Below are 18,973 nucleotides of genomic sequence, written 5' to 3'. Positions count from 1 at the left end.
TTGTAGGCATGACTAGGTATGCTGTTGCATAGATAAGGTGTGTGCCTTTTTTATCCATTGTTTAGTCAGCAAATTACATGGTCTTAAATCTGTTCCCAGCAGTTGTTTCAATTAAGTGGGTCTGGCAGTTACTCAGGTGGACTCAGTTGTGTATTTCAAGTGTATTGTTTTAACAATGTTCAAATATAGAAATATCTAATTCTGGAAATTGAGAGAATAGCAGTGTACTCATAGACTCATAAATCTTCAGACTAAATGACTTCCTGCATTACATGAGCCAGAGAATTTCACCAAATAAGTGTTTATATGTGTAAGTATTAGCATAAAGGACATTCTAATTCACAGCCGAATATCGACATATAATGATACATCTTGCACGTGAGTGGTTCTGTTTATACGTTCGCTATGTAACTTAATTATTCCAACTTGACCACAGTTTATTCCACTTCCTCGGGAAAGATTCTCCATTCAAAAAAAAGTTAAGACTTTTTTTTTTCTTGGAAAACTCAAATTCAAACATTGTAATAGCGAGGCCTCTAGGATGAGGTTGGTGAAATGTGGGATTCCTAGGTGCTCGCTCAGTGCACGTTGTTGGACAATTCATAGATCAGAACCAGTAGAAACACTCTTATCCAGAGAGTAAGAGCTTAACAGTGGGGAATGGAAATAAAAAGAACATATGGATAGTGGCAGCCTCAATTTATGGTGGTAAAAGAATCTTGACCGGTGTTTTTGGCCAAGAAAGCCATTAATAAACTCAAGATGAGACTTCTTCCTAAAAATGTAATGATTGGTTGTATATAAATGTATATGGAGCTGAGCTGGGATACTCTTTCGTGCAAATTATTTTATAAATGTTACTCTGTGCATTGTCTGAAGTATGGGGAGACTCCTGAAAAGTGCAGTATTTTATGCAGAATGTTAGTGTGGGCAACAATATGGATTTCCTGTCTGGTTGATATTAGCTGAGGCCCTCACTGGAGGGACTGTTAGAAACTGACCCATTAAACTGTAGGTGCATAGATTTATTTTCGCACAGGTCTTATCCTTCTATGCAGTTGTCCTTTTCTACAGATTGTGGTGGGGTGGAAACATATTTTTTAGTACACGAGAGAAGAAAGGACTTGAGTGGCTCAAGCTAAATTGTTTTTAAAAAGGTAGCACTCGGGATTAGGAGTGGATGCCTAACCACAGAAGCCTGCAGAGCTTCCCTGGCTTATTACTCGTGCAGACTAAATTCCAATGAATAGAGACCTCTATGTATAAATTTTAAATAATCTCATAAAACATGCATATGTATGAATCCTGCAAAGGCTTCTTTTGGAATCTGACAATGCCTTTTTTCCTCGTTCCTTTAGACAGCTTGTTTCCGAGAAGAGAGAAATGTTTTGGTGAATGGAGATTGTCAGTGGATTACTACATTGCACTATGCCTTTCAGGATGAGAACTATTTGGTACGTTTGCTTCACCATTAAATACAAAAGTTTTGTTACTTATGTTAAAAACAAACTTGTTTCTGACAAGTTTGAGGGTTTTAGAGCAATAAATCAGTTCTCTTTGTTTGTTGTTGCAGCACTTCACATCTTTATTCTTCCCTTACATAAAAACACTTCAGAAGACTTAATGTAACCCTAGGACACTGAAAACAAATTTAATGTAGCTTGAGTATACTTAATTGTCCCATGTAAATCATCTGAAGTATGCTGATCTACTATGAAATACAGTATATTAGATATAAGTTTAATTTTGTGAATAACTTGTTAATATATTGATTCTGCAGATTTTCTTTAGCTTGAAAGTGACTGTGAGAGTTGCTATGAAGTTTAATTTTACTTCACTCTACAGTTTAAAATGTGCAAAAATTTGTTTTTTTGAGCTGAGATTTCCTTCATTGCATTTTATAAATGACAGAGGTCAGTTTTATTCCACTAACATTGTCATAAATCTGTAAATTTTATTTGAAATATTGTGCTTAGCTTTATATTGGAAAAGCTTCAATAAAAATCATGAAAAACATTACCCATGTCCTAAAAATATTAAGCAGCAGATATTATGCATCAGTATTTCAATGGATTACATATTCAGGTTTTTTGCATATTATCTGCAATGATTCATTGAAGAAAAATGTATTTGCATTAGAAATGTTTAACCAAATTGAGGATTATACAGTAGACATTCACAATTATCATTTTAGTGTATGATCTACATTTATTCTCTCATGGAGTGCTGGTTGGGCCGTGACAAAATACCGTAGACTGAAACACGAAGACAGTAGAGCTGGGTGCAGTGTTTCAGTGAATAGTAAATTCACCAAAAACCACACAATTTTTGGCGAACCAAATTATTTATGAAATTTTACATGAATTCACTGGATAATTTCAACGCCCAAAAATATTTTTTTGGGACTGAGATGTCATTTACAGAATGGGAGGTGGAGCCGGCTGGTAATGATGCAGCTTTCTCTGTAACTTTTAGCCCATTGGTTAGGGTGCTTCTCTGAGATGTGAGATTCCTGAATTAAACCTTTATCATTTGTGAATGAAGAACAGAATTCTACCTCTCTAAAGCCTCTTGTCTGCACGTAATGGCAGTGTGTAGGGTACACATAGCTACATGCAGCAGGGAAAGGCTAGCTGCTGGAGCCTTTCACCACAGCAATGGAAGGCTCCAGCAATGGGGAAGCAGTAGACATGGGAGGCATTGCTTGGGTATGTAGAGACATATGGGGTGTATATCCTAGGGTTCAGATGCATATGGCAGTCTACTCAGCTAAGCTGTGCCTCAGTCTGCGCTGCTATTGATACCCATGCTAGTGGGCATTCAATGTCTGTACTTTGTACCCTGCCATAAGTGTAGATGTACCATAAATTGAATGCCACTCTAGCACAGCTTCTCTGAGCTAAGGCTTAGTGTTCAGTGACCAGTCTGCACCCTGCCTTCAAACCCATTCATTTTTACAGAATTGTTCCTTTAATTACACCTGAAGCCTTTGCAAAATGTAGTGCTTCTGGGTAACATTCTGCTGAGTTGCCTCAAAGGATGCATCTACACTAGAAAAATTAGTACATGTATTACAGCAACAACAAGTAACGGTGCAGTTGAACCAGTGAAGGTGGGGTCAGATATTTTTTCTACTGTCATAAAAACCTACTCAGAGCAGGTTATTGTGACATGATGGTAAGTGTGTTTGAGTGTTTGTTTAAGCTAATTGTTACATTATTGCTGGCTAAGGTGACCAAATGTCCCGATTTTTGGGTCTTTTTCTTATATGGGCTCCTATTACCCCCTACCCCGATGTTTTACATTTCTGTGTGGTCACCCTGTTGCTGGCACCGGGCAGCTACTCCATTATTGGTAGTTTTTCTAGTTTAGGTAAGACCCATGAAACCAGCTCTGATGCACTCTAATAATTTAACCTACAGTGTTATTCCTTCAGTTTTGCATTAAATACAGAGCCTATTAGTATCTATTGGTTCTATTAATGATATAAAGCAGACTTTGTGATACTGGAGTAATTCCAATATTAGGAAAAGGGAAAAGGAGAAGGAACATCACTTTTTGCTGTAGGAAATTACAACCTAGTATTTCAGCTGATGAGAGGAGTAGAACTTTATAAGACTACTATTACATTGAGTAAAGTGTTCCCAATGTTCATTTAAGGACTGGTGAAATAAATGTTGAACAGTGTGTTAATCTCTAGAGTATTTATTTACTTACTAAAATAGTTTTTTTAATTAACAGTGACTTTTCAGTTCTTGAGTTCCTGTTTGTTTACACTGATCTTATCTTCTAGTACATTTAGCTTGCATGCAACAAATTGTTTGTATATACTTTATGAAACTTGAAAAAAAATGTGCTTGTCATGGGAATATTCATAGACCTTTAAAGTAGCAGCAAGTTTTTCCTACTAGTTCCTCAATTTGCAGTATAAGTGAAGAAAATCAAATTCCTCTAGCTTTTTCTCACACTAGCATGGACTGTATATGAACAGGAATGTCCATGCCAGATGTCCACACATTCCATTGCTGCAATTTCTAAGTATTCTGGGACAGATACTCATAATGTATGGAAAACAACTACAGACTCTGAGATGGTCTAACCTCAAATGTTATGGTTGTTCTGATTGCTTTTCATATAGACAGTTTTAGGAATAAAAGTCACTTAAAAGTACCCCTTTGTTTACTTAATGAAGTATATTTGGGGGTAGGTGAAACATCACATAATGGTTTATGAAACACATACAATTTGAAAAAGACAATTCAAACGGTTATTTCTTTCGAAGAACACTCCATGTTCCAATTTAAGCACCTTGGAACTTATAATAAAACTTCCTTGCAGAAAAACAGTGGGAGTCTGGACATTGCATACACAGAGTAGGATGTACATTCATATGTAAATTTATCTTTGTGTAAGACACACTGTTCCCAATGCACATTCAGAATTTGCCAAGTTACACAAGCAATCCATTGTCAGCATAAGCAAATATTTGCCCTAGGGTTAAGCTGTACATGAACAGTTGTGTGGAGGGCAATGTCAAGACAGACACCTTTTGGGATGTCAAGGTAGATGAGGTAATACCTTTTATTGTATACAGGACCTGAAGAAGAGCTCTGTGTAAGGTCAAAAGCTTGTCACTTACCAACAGAGGTTGGTCCAATAAAATATGACCTCACCCACCTTGTCCCTCTCATATCCTGGGATCAACCGAACTGCAACACTGCATATGCCGTTTGGGGTGTCCTTTTGTTTCCAGCAAAAGTTTGAGTAAATAAAAGGGCAGTTACCTTTGCCTTCTCTTTTATTTTATGGTCTTGTTGACTTAATCTCTTTTCCCTTGTAGGAAGGGAGTCTGTTTTTCCCTCCTTCAGGAACTGAATGGAATTCAGATTGCTCTACCATGAGCAATAGAATTAAGTATTTACGTTGGTAAAAGTCCGTTACTGAGAAAAGGAAGATCATAGCTAGCACTTTATATCCCACTGGGTGGGAGGAAGGGTCACACAGAATGGCTCTGGATTAGTAATTGGAAATATAGCCATCAGTCCCTAGGTCATGGGCTAAATTCTAATTCAGGTGGGTGGCTGGGGGGAGTGCCAAAAATAATTTAAAATATGTCTGTGGTCCACTATGGATAAATAATGAAAGAGTCATTGGGTGGAGGGAGCGCGAGGGCGTGGGAGATAGCAAGCATGAGAATGACTCTGTAGATTGGTGTTTAGAGCACTCTTGTGAATCTGGCTCACAGTGGCTAAAATGCTGGCCTGTGCTCTAGCAAGCCCCTTCTCTTGCTACCAACCGTGGTAATACAGTGGTAAGAAACTTTAAGAAAAATGCTAGCATACACAAAGCCAAGAGCTTTCAATCTATTTAATGAGCACTAAAGTCATTGAAAATATTTGTTTAGAAAAGCATCTTTTACCCCACTAACTTATTATTTCACGCAGATTGAGCTCTCTTCTTTATCAATCAATGTAATATTTGTGAAGAAAGTTGGTTTTCTGCAGCAGATGCTTAGTAGAATAAAATGAATATTCCAGGCTCATATTTTTGTTGTTGCTCACAGGCTTATCAACACCATAAAATATGCCTATAATCCAAACACATTTCTTGTCTAAACAAGAATTTAATTGCAAATCTTATTTGTTCCTCATTCCAAAAGTTTCATATTCCACTAGAAGAATCCAGTGTTTCCTGTTCAAACTAAACAGGGATTTAATGTTGTGATGTATAAAGGGATATAAAATTAATTCTCCAGTACATAAATAGTTTTTAAACTAGTTTCATCTTTTCCATGCCGTACAAATCCTCACACTTGGAAATTTAATATGCTAGATTTGGTCATGATTTTTGTTTTGTTAAGGTTTTGTTAAATTAGTGTGGAACCTCACAAAAACCAATTCCCTAAAGAAAATGGGCCTTGCTTCTGTCTCTTCTCTGTATAACTAAGCTTAGATTGTCATAAATCATTGTCTCGGTTGCCCTCTGCTGTATGTTCTCTCTACTCATTTTTATGATGATGACCAGATCTGTGAGAGCTTAATATGTGTGAAGCTAATGTTTTTACTGTAATTATATTAAAGAAAATCAGAAATATTTGCAGCAAAGTAAGCAATTGTTCATAAAAAGTGCCCATTTTAACTTCTCTTCACACATGCACCTTTTCCACAACCTCTTTTTGCATCCTTCTTTTTCCACAATGAGCTACTTGTATTTAACTCCTGTATTTATCCATTCTGACTCAAACATGCATTGCTCATATTTCTCTTGTTTTTTAGTATTTAGTAATGGACTACTATGTGGGTGGTGATTTGCTGACACTTCTCAGTAAGTTTGAAGACAAGCTTCCTGAAGATATGGCCAAATTCTACATCGCTGAAATGGTGCTTGCTATACATTCCATTCATCAGCTGCATTATGTGCACAGGTAAAATATCCACCTCATCATACATATGGTCAATTTTGAAAGTGTCAGTGCAGAATTAACTGCACATACAGTGGTCATGTCAGGCAAATTTATGGGTCTGTTTGTTAATTATACTTGTTTAAACTTTTAACTCAATACATCAAGTTATAAATGACAAATTTAAGAGGTAGTGAAATGTAATTGATTAAAAATAGTTGGCTTAATAGTTAAAGAATTAATATAATAAGGAGTTTAGTGAGCAATTGCCACGCCTGTAGTTTACTTTGGGCAATTCACTTGATGACTTAATGCCTCAGTTCAACCCAGCTAGAAAATTCAGGCAAAATCAGATGCATCTCCGTTGAGCTTCTCTGAATAAATACATTCAGCAGCTGTATCATGCAGGAAAATATTTAGAATGCACCCTTTATAGTAACTGTTGACTACCTGTCTGCATTATCTATATTAACTGTTCATAAAATGTTATGTTGTTGGGGTGGGTGGGTCTGTCTGTCTGTCTAACGTATAGGTGTCAAGTATCAGAGGGGTAGCCGTGTTAGTCTGGTGCATCTGAGGAAGTGGGTATTCACCCACGAAAGCTCATGCTCCAAAACGTCTGTTAGTCTATAAGGTGCCACAGGATTCTTTGCTGCTTTAACGTATAGGTGTGTATTCCAAGTCAACCTATTCTAACATTTAGCAATGCTAAAAATGTAAAAAGCTTGAGTTATCAGTTTAGTTCACGCTCTGAAACGGTTAAGAAAATAACCTTCCTTCCTCTGACTATGGGAGGAAATTAGTCAGGAAAGCAAAGAACACTTTGTACACTTCCTTATTGTTAGGTTACTCTGAGAAATGCAAGTTCCAGAAAAGCCTTTGGTAAACAGGAGTGCTGTTAGGAAGAAGCACATGATAAACGTTTTGTTCAGTGTAGTCAGAATCTTGTTCAAAGGAGAATTGCTCTTCTTGACACTTGCTTTCAGACTTAACATTTAGTATGACAGGGTACGTCTACACTACGGGATTATTCCGATTTTACATAAACTGGTATTCTAAAACAGATTGTATAAAGTCGAGTGCACGCGGCCACACTAACCACATTAATTCGATGGTGTGCGTCCATGGTCCAAGCCTAGCGTTGATTTCTGGAGCGTTGCACTGTGGGTAGCTATCCCGTAGCTATCCCATAGTTCCCTCAGTCTCCCCTGCCCCTTGGAATTCTGGGCTGAGAGCCCAGTGCCTGATGGGGCAAAAATCATTGTTGCGGGTGGTTCTGGGTACAGCCTCACGCCTCCCTTCGTGAAAGTAGTGGACAACCATTTCGCACCTTTTTTCCTGGGTGAACTGTGCAAACACCATAGCACAGCAAGCATGGACCCTGCTCAGATCAATACCACAATTGTGGATGTTGTAAATGCCTCGCGCATTCTCGTGCAGTCTGTGCTGAACCTGGACCTGCAAAGCCAGGCGAGGAGGCAGCGGCGGCTACGGCAGCGCGGCGACGAGAGTGAAGAGGACATGGACACAGAATTCTCTCAAACCGCGGGTCCCTGCCCTTTGGAGATCCTGCTGGTAATGAGGCAGGTTCTAGCCATTGAATGCCGATTTTGGGCCTGGGAAACAAGCACAGACTGGTGGGACCACACAGTTTTGCGGGTTTGAGACGATTCCCAGTGGCTGCGAAACTTTCGCATGCGTAAGGGCACTTTCATGGAACTTTGTGACTTGCTTTCCCCTGCCCTGAAACGCCATAATACCAAGATGAGAGCAGCCCTCACAGTGGAGAAGCGAGTGGCAATAGCCCTCTGGAAGCTTGCAACGCCAGACAGCTACCTGTCAGTTGGGAATCAGTTTGCAGTGGGCAAATCTACTGTGGGGGCTGCTGTGATGCAAGTAGCCAAAGCAATCATTAAGCTGCTGCTACGAAAGGTTGTGACTCTGGGAAATGTGCAGGTCATAGTGGATGGCTTTGCTGCAATGGGATTCCCTAACTGTGGGGGGGTGATAGATGGAACCCATGTCCCTATCTTGGCACCAGGGCACCCAGTACATAAACCGCAAGGGGTACTTTTCCATGGTGCTGCAAGCACTGGTGGATCACAAGGGACGTTTCACTAACATCCACGTGGGATGGCCAGGAAGGGTTCATGACGCTCGCTTCTTCAGAAGCACTGCTCTGTTTAAACTGCTGCAGAAGGGGAATTACTTCCCAAACCAGAAAATAACAGTTGGGGATGTTGAAATGCCTATAGTTATCCTGGGGGACCCAGCCTACCCCTTGATGCCATGGCTCCTGAAGCCATACACAGGCAGCCTGGACAGTGGTCAGGAGCTGTTCAACTACAGGCTGAGCAAGTGCAGGATGGTGGTAGAATGTGCATTTGGCCGTTTAAAGGCTCGCTGGCGCACATTACTGACTCGCTCAGACCTCAGCCAAACCCATGTCCCCTTTGTTATTGCTGCTTACTGTGTGTTCCACAATCTCTGTGAAAGTAAGGGGGAGACCTTTATGGCGGGGTGGGAGGCTGAGGCAAATCACCTGGCCGCTGATTATGCGCAGCCAGACACCAGGACGATTAGAAGAGCACACCACGAAGCGGTGCGCATCAGAGAAGCTTTGAAAACAAGTTTCATCATGGGCCAGGGTACGGTGTGACTGCTGTGTTTGTTTCCCCTTCATGAACCCCCCCCCCTTGACTCCTTTCCTGTAAGCAACCCACCCTCTCCATTAGATTACAGCTTGCTTAAGGAAATGAAGTCACTATCATTTAAAAATCATGTATTCATTATTAAAAAGTAATTATAAAAAGAGGCAGAGAACTGACAAGGTATCCCGGGTGTGGTTTGGGAGGAGGATTGGAGGGAAGGAAAAGGCCATTAAACACATTTCAATGTAATGACAGCCTTTTGGTTGGTGCAGTGGGCAGGTGTATGAAGCCTTCCCCCACACGTTCTTACACGTCTGGGTGAGGAAGATATGGAACGTGGTGAGGGTGGTTACACAGGGGCTGCAGCGGCACTCTGTGACCCCGCTGCTCTTCCTGAAGCTCCACCAGACGTCGGAGGATATCAGTTTGATCACGCAGCAGCTCCAGTGTTGCATCCCACCACCACTGATCTTCCTGCCTACATCTCTGATCTTCCTGCTGCCACCTCTCATCTCGAGCGTCCCTCCTATCCTCACGTTCGTCCCTCCTATCCTCATGTTGGTCCCTCCTGTCCTCACGTTCACTGGCATCTTTTCTGTACTTTGCTACCACGTCCTTCCACTCATTCAGATGAGCTCTTTCGTTGTGGGTTACTTCCATGATTTGCGAGACAAAATGTTCTCGGGTCTTCTTTTTCCTCCGCCTTATCTGACAGAGCCTTCGGGATGGAGTAGGGAGACTTGAAAAATGTGCAGCTGCATGAGGGAGGGAAAAAAGGGAGAGAAGTATTTAAAAAGATACATTTTACAGAACAATGGTGTCATGGTACAATTCCCCACTCTAAACCTTAGCGTCCAAAAGATGGGGTACCAGCATGAATTCCTCTAAGCTCAATTACCAGCTTAGTACCCGTAGCGCTGCCACCAACCAGGAATTCCAGTGCCTGGTACACTCTGGTCCCCACAAAACCTTGCCCGGGGACCCCCAAGACCCAGTCCCTCTGGGTCTTAACACAAGGAAAGTAAACCCTTTCCCTCACCGTTGCCTCTCCCAGGCTTCCCCTCCCTGGGTTACCCTGGAAGATCACTGTGTGATTCAAACTCCTTGAATCACAAAACAGAGGACAATTCACCTTCCTCCCTCCTTCTCTTTCCCCCTCCCAGACTCTTCCTGAGAGAGAGTAATCCTGGCACAGAGAGAAATCAACCTCTCTCTCCCTCTTCCCTCCTTTCTCCCCACCAATTCCCTGGTGAATCCAGACCCAGTCCCCTGAGGTCTCACCAGAATAAAAAACAATCAGGTTCTTAAACAAGAAAAGCTTTTAATTAAAGAAAGAAAAACAGTAAAAATTATCTTTGTAAATTTAAAATGGAATAGGTACAGGGTCTTTCAGCTGTAGACACTGGGAACACCCTCCCAGCCTAAGTATACAAGTACAAATTAAAATCTTTTCAGCAAAATACCAATTTGAACTCCTTCCAACCAAATACACATTTAAACTCCTTTCAGCCGAATGCACATTTGCAAATAAAGAAAACAAACATAAGCCTAACTCGCTTTATCTACCTAGTACTCACTATTTTGAACTTATAAGAACCTGTATCAGGGAGATTGGAGAGAAACCTGGTTGCACGTCTGGTCCCTCTGAGCCCCCAGAGTGAACGACAACCAAAAACTAACAGCACAGCACAAAAACTTCCCTCCCTCAAGATTTGAAAGTATCCTGTCCCCTGATTGGTCCTCTGCTCAGGTGACGGCCGAGCTTACTGAACTTGTTAACCCTTTACAGTCAAAGAGATATAAAGTACTTCTGTGCTATTAACTTTTCGTATCTGTTTATGACAAACGGTTATACTCTTTCACAGTGAACAACACTATTCACCTTACATAGAACATGTGATTTCACTGCAAGGTCGCATTTTGCATCTTAATATTGAATGCCTGCGGCTCTGGTGTTAGAGATCTCACAGACACAGGTCCGGGCATCAGAATTCATCTTGCATGTGGTCGTGGTAAGCCATTGTCTTTTGGCTTCTCCAGTCTTCATATACACAGTACCCTGTGATGCTGCTTTCCTGTTAACATGCAGCAGCAGAAGCCAACCCCCTTCCCATCCAATTCTCTAGAATGATTGCTTTACCCCTCCCCCACCACATGGCAGGTATCATGGAAGATCACTGTTAATCACCCCTCTTTTCTCCCTCTCCCCCCCCCCACTGCGTGGCTGGTAGCTGGGAAGATTCCTGCTTGCCAAACGCAAAAAAGCTCAGCGCTATCCTTCCTCCCCTCCCCCTGCTTGGCTATGTGCGAGGAAGGATTTCTTTTAAGCAATAGCCCAGGAGGAAAATGGCCATCTCTGTCCCCTTAATTAAATTCCTGAATTTCAGCCAGGTTACCATGAACGATATCACTCTGCTGAGGATAACAGAGCGAGATAAAGAACATATATTTCTTGAATGCCAGCGATCACCAGGATCATACGCAGCTAGGCTTTGTCATGCAATGATACCCGATTACTTGCTACATGCATGGCGTGGTAAAGTGTCCTATCATAGTGGATGGAACAATTCTGCCTTGCCCAGAAACCTTTTGCAGAGGCTTTTGGAGTACCTCCAGGAGCGCTTCATGGAAATGTCCCTGGAGGATTTCCGCTCCATCCCCAGACATGTTAACAAACTTTTCCAATAACTTTACTGGCCGCGAATGCATCCCAAGCCCTCATGGCAAATCAATCATTAAAAAACGCTTGCTTTTGAACCATGTTTTATATTTACAAAGGTACACTCACCAGAGGTCGCTTCCATGGCTTCACTGTCTAGGCTCGTGGCTTGGAAGGGCTGGGAGGGTAATTCCGTCTGGGTCACAAAAAGCTCCTGGCTGTTGGGGCTAACAGAGTGCTGTGTGCTCGCTGCAAGGTCGTTCTCCTCTTCCTCCTCCTCTTCCCCATCCGCAGAATCCTCAGTCATGGTTGAGATTACAACCTCCACCTTGGAATCCACGGACAGAGGTGGGGTAGTGGTGGCGCAGCCCCCTAAAATTGCATGCAGCTCAGCGTAGAAGCGGCATGTTTTCGGTGCTGACCCGGACCTTCCGTTTGTTGCTTTGGTTTTCTGGTAGGCTTGTCTGAGCTCCTTAACTTTCAGTCTGCACTGCACTGAGTCTCTGGTGTAGCCTTTTTCCATCATAGCCTTGGAAATTTTTTCAAATATTTTTTCATTTCGTCTTTTGGAACGGAGTTCTGTTAGCACTGAATCCTCTCCCCATACAGTGATCAGATCCAGTACCTCCCGTCCATGCTGGAGCTCTTTTTCTATTCTCAGGAGACTGCATTGCTACCTATGCTGATGAGCTCTGTGTGGTCACCTGTGCTGATCAGAGCTCCACGCTGGCCAAACAGGAAATGAAATTCAAAAGTTCGCGAGGTTTTTCCTGTCTACCTGGCCAGTGCATCCAAGTTCAGATTGCTGTCCAGAGCGGTCACAGTGGTGCACTGTGGGATACCACCCAGAGGCCAATACCGTCGATTTGCAGCCACACTAATCCTAATCCGATATGGTAATACTGATTTTAGCGCTACTCCTCTCATCAGGGAGGAATACAGAAACCAATGTAAAGGGCCTCGTAGTGTGGACGGGTGCCACGTTAAATCGGTTTAACACTGCTAAAATTGGTTTAAACGCATAGTGTAGACCAGGCCACAGTCATGAAAAAGTAGTGACATTAGTACAGAAAACCTTTGCCATTGTTTTTATGTTCTGACCTTGTACTTTGTTTCTGATTAAATGTGCAGTTGTAAAGAATGGAGTGTTGTAAGGCATTGATATCGTTCAGTTACATGTGTGTGCAGGTATGCATAAGGGATCTAGAGAGTTCTAACAGAATATACTGCACTTTTGAACTATCACTAATGTATATTTAAGTGATAATATTGTAGGCATAAGCATCTGGGCTTTAGGCACAATCAGTCATTTAATTCCCGTGAAATGATATACACCGAAGTTGTCACTATTGAAAGCTGAAAATAAAACCATGCATGTGAAAAATAATCTTCTGTGCTGTTGTTTGAATTGGTAGGTACATTGTGTATCATTTCTAGAGAATGTATGCTCTGTTAGCCATAAAGATTGCTTGAATCTACTTGGTCCTCTGGAGAAACTTTATAATTTCATTGGCTATTTCCTATTTTGAGACAGAGTCCATAGGCTCTAAAGTAAGAATGTTTGTTTGTTTTAAAACAACACTGTTTATTATAGCAGAACAATAGCTCTACTTCATTAAGACCAGCTTTCTGTTTAAAACTTAACTGTTCTAAGTGCTCTCAAAATCCATGCAGCTAATCAGATTGCCGTGAATTTTGGTGTGCCTCATTGGGGATGTTAGGGTACAGTCAGTGATTCAGTTTTGGGGTCATTTGATCAACTGGTTCCGAAGTCAGCCCCTGAAAAAAAAAACAGATTTTTCTTAAAGTTGACACATTCTAACAAATTTTTTGCTTATAACTAGAGATCAACTGAAGGCTCAGATATTTCATCAGGATCTCAAACATTTGAGGGTTACTCCAGCAGAGTGTGTGGCACCCATCAGCCCTTTGGGAAAAATCAGATTTCAGTGTTTGAAAAATAGATTGCACAGTAAGGTTCAAATGCCTGATCATGCACCAAGTGGGTTATACAGAGCATGTGCAGAGAGACACGCTAACTATCTGAAAAACTACTTGCACATTACAGGATCTGGGTAGCTCTGAGAGTGTTGCTCATTGAATCCAAGAACACCCAGGGCACTGAGAGTTCAAATCCAACCCAGGGCAGAAATTTGAATTAAATAAATAGGCATATTACTCCAATCTGCCTCTTATGAAAGGGGGATTTTTATTTTGGGGAAGTGTAATCTGAGTACAGCAGAATATTCAGAAGGTGCTGAAACTGTTTAGAAAAGAAAATGAGAGGATCAAATGCTTAGTGGGACGGGATGGTAAGTAGGGGTGTGAGAGTAGGTGAGGATAGTGGCAGAGGGGTTGGGGGATCAGGGTAAGGGTCTATGGGAAGGTGTGAGACACAGGGAAGAGGAACTGGGGGAGAACAGGGCTGGGATGTCTGTCAGCTCCGTTTTCCCCTTCTGTGTGTGCCACGATCTGGGGGCCTCGACCTGTCTGCAGGGTTTGGTGACCCCTCCTTCCCTGCCCCCCTCATGTGAGCCAGGTTCTGGAGAGGTGTCTGAACCCTAAGCCCCTCCTGGGACCTGGATGGATCACTGCCCGCTGTGGTGTCTGAGCTCTGCTCTCTGTCCCTCCCCCTTTGTGTGCTAGGATCTGGGGGCCCTTGCCCATCAGTTGGGGGTCTAACCTGCCTCCCTAACTCCACTTCCAGATCCTGGCTCATGGGAAGTCCTGCCCCTCTGGGTGGGGGGAGCTTAGAACACATGAGTGAGGAGCTGAGAAGAGGTATGTTTGACACATCAGAAAATCTCCCACACTGGGGTGGGGGGACAGGAACTGCCAGGCATGAGGTACATTTCTCAGAGCTGTTGTTTCAGGCTGGGGAGTGGGATGAATGGGTGGCTGGGGAGGGAAAAGGTATTGAGGTGGTTCTGGTAAGGGTAAGGAGGTAGGGATTGGGGGAATGGGACAAGAGAAGAGGGGTTGAAGAATGTGAGAGGTAGTAGAGGAGGTGGACATCTAGGGGTGGGGAGCCTGGCAGCCCCGAATTCTCCCTTTCTGTGTGTGTGCGCCTGGGATCTGGAGAAACCCTACCCCCCTGCAGGGGTCTGAGTTCTCCCAGGCTGCTGTGTGTTCTAGGGTCTGGGGGACCCTGCTTCTTTGGGCAGTCTAAGCCCATCTTCCTGAACCTCAATATGAGCTAGGGTGAGGGGAATTAAGATATCACAAATTTAAACATGAAATCCACAAAATGAATAGTTACGCTATAGGTCACCCATGGGGGGAGATGGGGGGGGGGGTGGAGCTGGTCAGAGTGGATAGAGGGTACAGGACTTTGGAGGATTGAGTGGACCCTGGGGCATAGCTGAGGTAGCTGGGACAAATTTACAGAAGTAAAGCATTTTGTTCAGCAATAATGTGCAGTTTTCTTTAAATACATATCCCAGTACAGAAAGGTGTTTGGGGTTTTTTTAAGCAAATTGTGCCTCGTTATTTAAAGTTAAATTAATTTTATAGCCCAGCTCACATATTCAATTATATTCTATGGAGGGGTGATGTTCCATGATGTACTAGCAGAGTGCACGTTGGGGTATATCGCTGAATTGATGCGGATGAAACTGACATAAAATGCACCGCCTTCCCCCCTTTCTTAACTTGTACATCTATTGGATGTTCTTTATACTGCTAAATTGAACAAATCATTTAAAAACTGTTCGGTTTTGTTTTTCCCCTTGTACACTGACTTGTTGCCCTTTTGAGATTCTTTGAGAGAACTTATAAGGAAATATCAGCAGAGAATGTCTGCCTGCCTTAACCACTAAGTTTCAGTACTATCTTCTGTTTCCTCGGTGCTACAGCCATTTTATTTGCCAATACTTTTAAGTGGATGTGAAGATGAGTGAGTACAAAATAGTGAATGAAGGAAAACATGATTTAATTTTGAGACTAAATGAAATTAAGTTTACATTATGCCCATTCATTAACATTTTTGACCACATTAGTTATGTAAGAGAGAATATCAGGTTATGAGCTAGAGCAAAAGTGAACTTGTAGTTCATTTCATTTAGTAACATCAGCATATTATACACAACTATACAGCTGTTACCTAGCAAGTTGTGATATTGTGAGACTTGTTATTGGTAATTGACTGTCTCTCAATACTCTTATTGTTAATACATTTCTTAACTTGTTTATAGCCCCTTTGCTCATGTAGACATGTAAAGCACTTCAGACCCTATATACATGCAGGAATCACTTTACAACCTCCTAAAACACACCTTACTTCTGGGCTAGAACAGCACAGCTGTTTTAATAGAGCCCAGCCGTACTAGGCAAGCCTAGGACAGGAAGTGAAAAATATGGTCTTGAATTGAAATAACAGAGCGTTTAGAGAGAGACAGAAAAACTGTACCCAGATTAGAATTTGGTCAGGATACTTGGCAAATACAAAAGTTTCTACTTCCCCTGCAGAATACTATGCTGAGACATTGATGCTCTTCAAGACAGTATGTGAATCACCTCTTCAGACTGACTTTCTGCATCACTTGGTTTTATCATAATTCTCCTGTTTAAATGCTGACCATTGCAGGTTTGACAGAATCAGAGGCCTGGGTGGTACAGCTCTAGGCATAGTATCAGATTTCTCTGAACTTACTACATACTCTGAACTTGACTGATAACCAAACATAAACTAAACACCTTCAATGTAGTAAAGAATTTTTCTTTCAACAAGTGACTAACTTCTACATTAATTTACGTTGGCATTTTCTCAGCAAAGCCAATACTTCAATGAGAATGTTGGCTTCATGTTTGTATTGTATTGACATCACTTTATTTCTTTTAATATAACAGGGACATAAAGCCTGATAACGTTCTTTTGGACATGAATGGCCATATACGCCTGGCAGACTTTGGCTCATGCTTGAAGATGAGTGAAGATGGCACTGTATGTATAAAGTAAAATTTTAGTCAGGATCTTTGTAGTAGGTGCCTGCTCTTTAAGAACCTGCAGCCTAAGGGCACATCTGCATTGCAGCTGGGGATGTGAATGGCAACTTATGTAGAAGTTACTGTGCTAGCTGTACTCTCTAGCTAGCTTGTTAAAAATAGACGTGAGGATGCTCTGTTGCAAGCTTCAGCACCAGCTACACAAGCCCATCTGACACTCCTGCACTGCTTTCCCCAGGTACATACTGACTTGTGCAGCTGCTGCAGAAATCATAGTGTCCTCACTTCTATTCTTAGTGAGCTAACTAGACTAGCACAGGTATTTCTACAAGAGCTGCCATTCACATCCCTGACTGCAATGTAGATCTACCTTAGGAAGACTTTTAGCATTCCAAGGGAGAGGGAAAGAGGTAAAATCAAAATATATACATTTTTACATACATTTTGTGTATATAGTATTTTATGGAGACTACATGAAAGTGTATATATGCATTAGTTATACCAATCTGCTCGTCAACCATTCCATTCCTAGCTGTTGAATTTCTTGTTGGTGTTATGGAATATCTAAAGATTAAGTGTTGCTAATGATTATTAGAGCCACAGGCTACAACCTTCAGGGCACCTTGAAATCATGGGAAAAAGCTAACTGGAAATCAAGGCAACCAAACAAGGGAGGGAGGGAGGAGGGAATTCATCAGGAGCCCACAGCTCTTAGATTAAAAAGATTCAGAGCCCCCCCTCACTGTGACCTGGTTTGTCTTATGTGTAAAGGTTGAAACAAACTTGTAACAGCAGATGAATTGAGGCAGCCTATATTAATCGGGCTATGTCCCACCCAAGAGTTGAGTTATACAGTTGCTCACAATGTCTTCAGCTCAGAACAAATAACATTTCTTGGCCTCATTCAGAAATCTTTATAGACTTGGCATAAAATCCTTGGGCATTAAATAAGACTTCAGATGTCTCCCAGCTCTCTTCCAGTCTGCACCCAAGCTGTTTCAGCTCCTGAGAATCACTGTGAAAGTGCCTTTGGACAAAAGAACGAACCAGGGTATGCTAGCTGGCCATCTGGTATACTGCAAATTTGATACAAATATCTCAGCTAATGCCCCATCTCTGTTTTGTGCAATGCTGGTGGCATGATGAGTACCCAGTGGAACCAGTCGTGGCAAAATAATGCTTGTAGCATCATCCACTGTCACTGAAACATTCCAGAGCCTGGTGACATTCGACAACCCTAAAGCATTTGTCTTGACGTTATCCAAAATAATATGCAGAAGGGATTTGAATGAGCCATGCCAACTTGGCTGTAAGATATCTCAGTGGAATTTGGCAAAGGAGCATAAAACTAAATACCTGCCGCCATCCCCCAAACTTGCTTTTTATGTGGGTATATTGAAGCTTAGTAGCTCATCTCCTTATCCCATCCAATTCCTCTATCCTGTAATCCACCACGTTAAGCCATTTTCCATCCATCCCAACACATGACACACAAAAAAACAAGCTCTTGTCTCAGTGGGCACTCCCTCCAATACTTCAAAATTAAACCACAAAAATGAGCATAGAAAACAGAGTGGGAGCTCGTTAGCCCCCTGCTCTCCCCGCTTCCTACCCCAACCTTTGACAGCCTTTTTACATCCTTAAACTTACACATACGCTGAGGCAAAACATTTTCTCTTCATGTCTTAATGGTGTTTACATCAGTCTTCTCTCGCCCTTCCCTCTTTCATATCATCAGGTTTGGTGGTTCTGAGTTTTCTACTGCACAGAGTCTACATTTCACCGTTAGAGCACTGGGAAATCAGAATTTGCCTTTGATTAACTTCTGTGTTTTGCCAAAAATGTATTAAATGAAGGTCCATCTGAGTCCACTTGAATGTAGCCTCTTTGTTTTGAATTTTCTGTACATATTAGTTCATTTTAGTGTTATGATTGATAATTCTTTTTCCCTTTTATAAAAACAAGCATTTCCTAATGTCTTCATCTGCCAAAAATACTAAGATATGATTAAGAATGCTGTCTTGAGGAAGCCTGGAAGCTTTCCAGAATGACGCTTGTTTATTTTTAAGGTACAATCTTCAGTGGCAGTGGGTACGCCTGACTACATCTCTCCTGAGATACTGCAAGCAATGGAAGATGGGATGGGAAAATATGGACCTGAATGTGACTGGTGGTCTCTGGGTGTCTGTATGTACGAAATGCTGTATGGTGAAACACCCTTTTATGCAGAATCATTAGTGGAAACCTATGGGAAGATTATGAACCATGAAGTAAGGAATATAATCAAATCATACATATTTATTAAAATATTTATGCAGA

General features: G+C 41.7%; 1 protein-coding gene across 2 annotated transcripts in view; it reads left to right on the top strand.

The window, feature by feature from the left end:
* Positions 1–18,973, top strand: part of CDC42BPB (CDC42 binding protein kinase beta) — a 129,607-nt gene that overhangs the window by 53,101 nt on the left and 57,533 nt on the right. For both annotated transcript variants that reach the window (XM_050954078.1, XM_050954077.1), the window contains exons 4-7: positions 1,359–1,454; positions 6,276–6,424; positions 16,559–16,652; positions 18,724–18,924. In XM_050954078.1, the coding sequence (XP_050810035.1) occupies positions 1,359–1,454; positions 6,276–6,424; positions 16,559–16,652; positions 18,724–18,924 (540 nt within the window). The remainder of the gene's footprint in view (positions 1–1,358; positions 1,455–6,275; positions 6,425–16,558; positions 16,653–18,723; positions 18,925–18,973) is intronic.

The sequence above is a fragment of the Gopherus flavomarginatus genome, chromosome 5, assembly GCF_025201925.1.
Source record: "Gopherus flavomarginatus isolate rGopFla2 chromosome 5, rGopFla2.mat.asm, whole genome shotgun sequence".
NCBI classification, from domain to species: domain Eukaryota; kingdom Metazoa; phylum Chordata; order Testudines; family Testudinidae; genus Gopherus; species Gopherus flavomarginatus.
This window is presented reverse-complemented; position numbering and strand designations above follow the sequence as displayed.